A 6,606-nucleotide genomic window follows, 5' to 3' on the forward strand; every position below is an offset into this window, starting at 1 on the left:
CTCCGCCCGGACTCCTACGGGAGCCGGGCTCCGTTGCCGACATCGACTTTAGGACAATTCCGCCCAGACTCCTACGGGAGCCGGGCTCCGTCGCCGACATCGACTACAGGACAACTCCGCCCGGACTCCTACGGGAGCCGGGCTCCGTCGCCGACATCGACTACAGGACAACTCCGCCCGGACTCCTACGGGAGCCGAGCTCCATCCTCAACATCAACTGCTGGTAAGCCCTGTCCGGACTCCTACGGGAGTCGGACTTCGCCTTTGACTTTAATTGCAGGAAGACTCCGCCCGGACTCCTACGGGAGCCGGGCTTTGCCCTCGACTCCGACGACTACAGACAGACTTCGTCCGGACTCCTACGGGAGCCGGACTCCACCGACAACTTCAACCGCAAGTAGACTTCGCCCGGACTCCTACGGGAGCCGGGCTCCATCCTCAACATCAACTGCTGGTAAGCCCTGTCCGGACTCCTACGGGAGCCGGACTTCGTCTTTGACTTTAATTGCAGGAAGACTCCGCCCGAACTCCTACGGGAGCCGGGCTTCACCCTCGACTCCAACGGCTACAGACAGACTTTGTCCGGACTCCTACGGGAGCCGGACTCCGCCGACAACTTCAACCGCAAGTAGACTCCGCCCGGACTCCTACGGGAGCTGGGCTCCATCCTCAACATCAACTGCTGGTAAGCCCTGCCCGGACTCCTACGGGAGCCGGACTTCGCCTTTGACTTTAATTGCAGGAAGACTCCGCCCGGACTCCTACGGGAGCCGGGCTTCGCCCTCGACTCCAACGGCTACAGACAGACTTCGTCCGGACTCCCACGGGAGTCGGACTCCGCCCACGACTCCAACCTCAAGGGGGACTCCGTCCGGACTCCCACGGGAGCCAGGCTCCATCGCCAGCTTCGACTGCCGGTAAGATCAGTCCGGACTCCTACGGGAGTCGGACTTCGCACCTGACTTTGATTGCAGGGGACTCCGCCCGGACTCCTACGGGAGCCGGGCTCCGTCCGCGACTTCAGCTCCAAGAGGACTCCGCCCGGACTCCCACGGGAGCCGGACTCCGCCCACGACTCCAACCTCAAGGGAAACTCCGCTCGGACTCCCACGGGAATCGGGCTCCGTCATCAGCTCCGACCGCTGCCGAACTTCAACCGATGGATCTGCACTCCCAAGCAGGCCACGATAACGGCCACGATCCTGCTCCACTTCCTATGACGGATCTCGTGCAGCTCCATCACTCCCTGACAGGCCGCAGTAATGGTCACAGTGCTGCTCCACTTCCTATGACGGATCCCGCACAGCTCCACTACTTTCTGGCAGGCCACAATAACGGCCACGATCCTGCTCCACTTCCTGCGACAGATGCAGCGCGATTCTCCCGTCCGCTGGCAAGTCGCGACAGCAGACGCCGCTCCACTCCCCGCGGCAGACTCTACGTGGCACACCCCGGTGATAGCCACGGGTCCACTCCACTACTCTTCGCAGCAAACTCCGCCTGACCCTGGGCAGCCTACTGCCAGACGGTTACAGATGTCGCTATCAGGCTACTACCCCCTCCGCCTATAAAAGGGGACCCCAGATACGTTATTCTATAAGCTCTCATTTTTCATCTCAAAACTCTGCTAAATTCTCCGTTCGAGCACTCCATTTTTGTTGAGGCAGAGAACTGACTTGAGCGTCGGAGGGTCTTGCCGGAGCAACCCCACCTCCGGTTTAGACTTCCTTTGCAGGTCCCGACGGCGACCGCGACTCCCTCGACTCCAGCTTCTCCGGCGCAAACAGATTTTTGCACCAACAATTACTATTTCTTTTTGGGTAAGAACTAAACGATTATTAGAAAAAAATCTAGCTCCCTCCGTGCCCTCCACTCTTAAAAAGATTAAATTTGAACTTCCAGACAAGTATAATTCTTTAAGTTTATATTTCAACTTGGGAAGAGTTGCTTGATACAAAGACATGGATGATTCAAGACAAGATGGCTTTGAATTTTTGAGGGGCCTTATAACTTGGAGATGGAAGAGTCATTCCATCTTTCACTGCTATATGATCTAGTTCATCACCGTTCATCCAAAATGCTAAATGGCAATGATTTGCAACAATTGATGCATATTAAAGTAGTGTCTGGCAGACCTTTCTTACCAGCTTCTTGTTTTTATCTGGTGGACCACTTGAGCATAAACTCTTTTCATGGTAAATGAAGGTATATACATTCTTTCATTTCTTAATTGCCTTATAATTCCATGCCCATTTAAAAGTTATTTGGCAGTGCATGTTTGAGGCTGCTAAATTTTGATAATTTTGATGGGGCAAACTAGCATGATAATGAAGAGATCCATCATTTAGTTTGTTTTATTTACTCTTTATTCTTTAAACACTTCTTGGTTTATTCATACTTTTGATATTTTAAGTATGGCCCCACGTTGGATATTTAATTAAGAACAAAACCTACTTAAATATAAATCCTTCCCTGTTAATAGATCTGATAGGATGAATGTGAAGTTGTGTACCATCGAATCACCATCAGCAGATCAGATGTATCTTTTTGTGAGAATACATTTAGGGGGTGTTTAGTTCGCAACCAGAATCAAAATGGGAATAGAAATCGAAATGGCTTGGAGTTGGAATCGGAATGACCAAGTCTCCCGAAGCGTTTGGTTCGTGATCGGAATCAAAATCAGAATCGAAATTGAAATAAAAAATTGAATTCATAGAAGAAAGTAGGGATTGAGTTCTATATAGATTGAGTCATTCTCATTCCACTCCGAAATCGAAATCAGAATGGAATTTCCAACCAAATAGTTGGAATAAGAATCACCGATTTCGATTTCGGACCCCCATTCCTCCTGATCAAACATCTCCTTAAAAGATGCTTTTGATCACAACTGAGCTAAATTAGGTTGAGATATATGCCGAGGCTGCATCAGCGACTTTTTGGTTGGCTTCGGTCTTACCAAACCTACCTTTCATTATTAGTCAAGATTTATGTAACTTGACAATGTGGTCGATTGTCATGAGCCATTAAATCCAAATCATAGGACAAAATAGTGGTGGTCAGATTAATGCTAGCCCTGGCCCAGCTAGTTAAATCTTTTCTTAATCTTGTTTCACTGTTGTAGTGATTTCTTTTCTCTTTGCCAAAGCCTGTGACTGGCATGAACTGGTGACTCCTTCTAGGTTAATTTAGCCTTCCTCTGCTCCAATACAATACTAGATTGCAAGTCTTAGATTCGTAATAGTGAGGAATCCATATGATGTGGAAAATGGAAAATGCTAGTTTTACCCTGCAGTCAAACTTGCAATACCTGCTGGTTTGATGAAACTTTTATATATTCGTAGTTGAATGGAAATAGAATTTTTGCAGCATTGTTAAATAATTAATTGTCATCATTTCTTGACCAGAAATGTATAACAGACAAGAGAACATTGACTACTATTAACCAATATCTTCATGCTAAGGATTCCTTTCTTCTGGAATGGAAATAGAATTTTTGCAGCATTGTTAAATAATTAATTGCCATCATTTCTTGACCAGAAATGTATAACAGGCAAGAGAACATTGACTACTATTTTAACCAAGTTGAAATATCTTCATGATAAGGATTCCTTTCTTCTGGAAGACGGAATCGTTCGTCTAGCCTTATTCACATGTGTTGCAGATGTCTATTTGACTGCTTGACCATCTGTAGTCTATAACACACGCAAATTAAATAATACTTCAGGTTTACGTTTTATTGTGAAAGTATATATACACCTTTTGTCATCATTTGCGCCTGTTCTTCTCTGCATTCAAACACCAAAAAAGCTCAGCAATTTCTACCCTTCATGTTGCAGTATATTTACATGATCTTGCTAGAAACACCATCAAATTTCTTTTTGCGGATATGCGGTTAAAATGTGCCATGTATAAATGGCAGAAGTTTTATGAGAGTAGTAGCAGGAAGGAGGTGGATACAAATGATATATTGCTTGAATGAAAGAGTTACACATTAGCCATGTAACTTTTTTTCTTTTTTCTTTAGATCATTTTACTGTGTTTCCATATTGCCGTTCTGATGCCAAGTCTTGGTCAAGCCATTCCGCGTGTCACCAGGATGCTTCCAACTCTGAACAAACGTCATTCAAAATACTAAAATAATACAATATATCATCCAAAAAAATGGGTGTATGGAATAGCTGGTCCTTCCATTGGCCGGACCATGACTTCAAATCCGGTTTTTAATTACATTTGTCCAACTTTCAAAGTTTCTTTAATTCCCGGTTCTCAGCGATCATGCATTCATATTCTACGACTACAATTATAAATAACTGTGCGTAATATACAAATATAAATGTATGCAGGGACAAATACAATTATGTGCAGGAAAAATATAACTGTACAGAAGAACCAAAAATAAGTGTGTCCGAAACTAAGAATTAAATAATAATAATCATGGATCATGATGCGTTAACGTGATCAGGTCAAAGAAAAGACTTGGTGTTTTCCTTAAAATGCAAGATTGATGCATGATTTCTGTATTGGGCTCCTAACTAGCAACGTTCATGCACCATGTCTGCAACTCGGAAGTCAGTGGCGGCTCTAACAAAGGAAATACCCACAAGCCATCTAATTTTTTTCTTCCTCTTATGTTAGACTTCCGTGTCCTACTTTTGCAACGGCTGCCAAGGCTTGGTCAAGCCATCGCAGAAGTCACCAAGATGCTACCTAACTCACTACTTTTCTTTCTCTTTCTGTCTATAAATACTTCTCAGCCACAATTCTATCACTCCATCCATCTTAGAGAACAGGAAACAAAAATGGCACGTAGTGTAATCTTATTCCAGCTGAGCCTCCTACTTGCCGGCATAATCTCCACCACTGCCCAGAATTGTGGGTGCTCGTCGGACCTCTGCTGCAGCCAGTATGGCTACTGCGGAACCGGCAACGCGTACTGCGGTAAGGGCTGCCGAGGGGGGCCATGTTACTCGTCGCCGGCCACCGGTGGTGGCAGCTCGGTCGCCGATCTTGTCACCCAGCAGTTCTTCGACAGCATTATCAATCAGGCCCCTAGCTCTTGCCCTGGCAAGAGCTTCTATAAGAGGCAGGCGTTCCTGGACGCCCTGGGGTCGTATCCTCAGTTTGGCCAGGATGGATCCTCCGTCACTTCTAAGCAGGAGGTTGCTGCCTTCTTTGCCCATGTGACCCATGAGACCGGATGTAAGTTCCTCTACCAGACTGAATTTTTAATTTAGGTTTCATTGCTGGTATTTTGTAGCAGCATATATACATGATGTACGTACAGTTCGTATTTTATGTTTAATTTCCACTTTCAAGCAGAGAGTTATAAGCTTGTCTTTTGTCATGTTGTCATTTTTGCGTGAAAGAATGATGCACAATTTTTTTCACCTTTGGATCGCATAATAGCTACCATAAGATTTATATAGACAGACAAAAGAGACAGGTCAAAATATGTAGGAGACATGATCTAATAGTTGATGCCGTGAAAAAAAATCAATCATTGTGTCACATGAAAGATAAAACCCAAACGCGACATGTTTCTCAGACTAAAGTTGCAAACAAATCAAAGGTTAAAACATAAAGAACTTTCGCATATATACATATATATGCGCACGCGTGCACACACACACATATATACATACATATGCATCAATCTTCATGTGATACTTCAGCGACTTGCAGGGAAAAAAGGAAAAAAAAAAAAAAAGCAAAACACAAGAAGATCATAGCAAACAGGACCTAAATTTTCTACTTCTTTTTTTGAGCAGATTTTTGCTACATAGATGAGACGGACCAATCCAATACCTACTGTGATTCAAGCTACACTCAGTACCCATGTGCCCAAGGGCAGAAGTACTTCGGCCGTGGCCCTCTTCAGCTGACTTGGAACTATAACTACGGTGCTGCTGGACAAAGCATTGGATTTGATGGCTTGAACTCACCCAACACTGTGGCTACTGATGTGATTATATCATTCAAGACCGCCTTGTGGTTTTGGATGGAAAATGTGCACTCTGTCATAACCTCTGGCCAGGGGTTTGGAGCCACAATTAGGAAGATTAACAGCCTAGAGTGCAATGGAGGACAACCAGCTGAGATGAATGCCCGGGTTCAACTTTACGAGCAGTACTGCAGCGACTTTGGTGTGACACCAGGAGATAACCTCACTTGCTAGAGGATTCACTCAAGATTACATCCATTGGATGTAACTTGAAGGATAATAAACATTTAAAACAACCTATTCCAATATGGAATTATTGAAATAAAATCTAGAGTGTGGGGTGAGAGCCTCTCGTCATTTGTCTCTACCTCTACCTCTACCTCTTATCTGTAGCAACTCATGAAATAAATATAAAGTGGACTTAGCACAAGTCCTTTCTTCAAGGGCCATTCTGTTTTTAGTTCTTGCATGCTTAGCATTTTGTTATTAGCCTACTACTGTTTTCTATATACTTCTACTTGTTTCTGCACATAGGTATATCTATTTTGCAATTAATACTTCAATTTTTACAACTTTTGTCACAGAAACATGCCGTGCTTAGAAAATTAAAAATACAGTCTTACTTGAAGTGCTTCAATAGGATGATGTGCAAATGCCTCATAAGT

At 44.5% G+C, this 6,606-nt stretch overlaps 1 protein-coding gene across 1 annotated transcript; it reads left to right on the forward strand.

Annotated features, from left to right (window-relative positions):
* The first annotated feature begins 4,761 nt into the window (after positions 1-4,761).
* LOC109504788 (endochitinase A-like) lies at positions 4,762-6,384 on the forward strand. Its single transcript, XM_019852765.3, has 2 exons — positions 4,762-5,199; positions 5,769-6,384. Exons 1-2 carry the CDS (start codon positions 4,800-4,802, stop codon positions 6,173-6,175), a joined length of 807 nt encoding a protein of 268 aa, XP_019708324.2. The 5' UTR covers positions 4,762-4,799; the 3' UTR covers positions 6,176-6,384.
* The last annotated feature ends 222 nt before the right edge of the window (positions 6,385-6,606 follow it).

This window comes from Elaeis guineensis, chromosome 9 (genome assembly GCF_000442705.2).
Source record: "Elaeis guineensis isolate ETL-2024a chromosome 9, EG11, whole genome shotgun sequence".
Lineage (NCBI taxonomy): Eukaryota > Viridiplantae > Streptophyta > Magnoliopsida > Arecales > Arecaceae > Elaeis > Elaeis guineensis.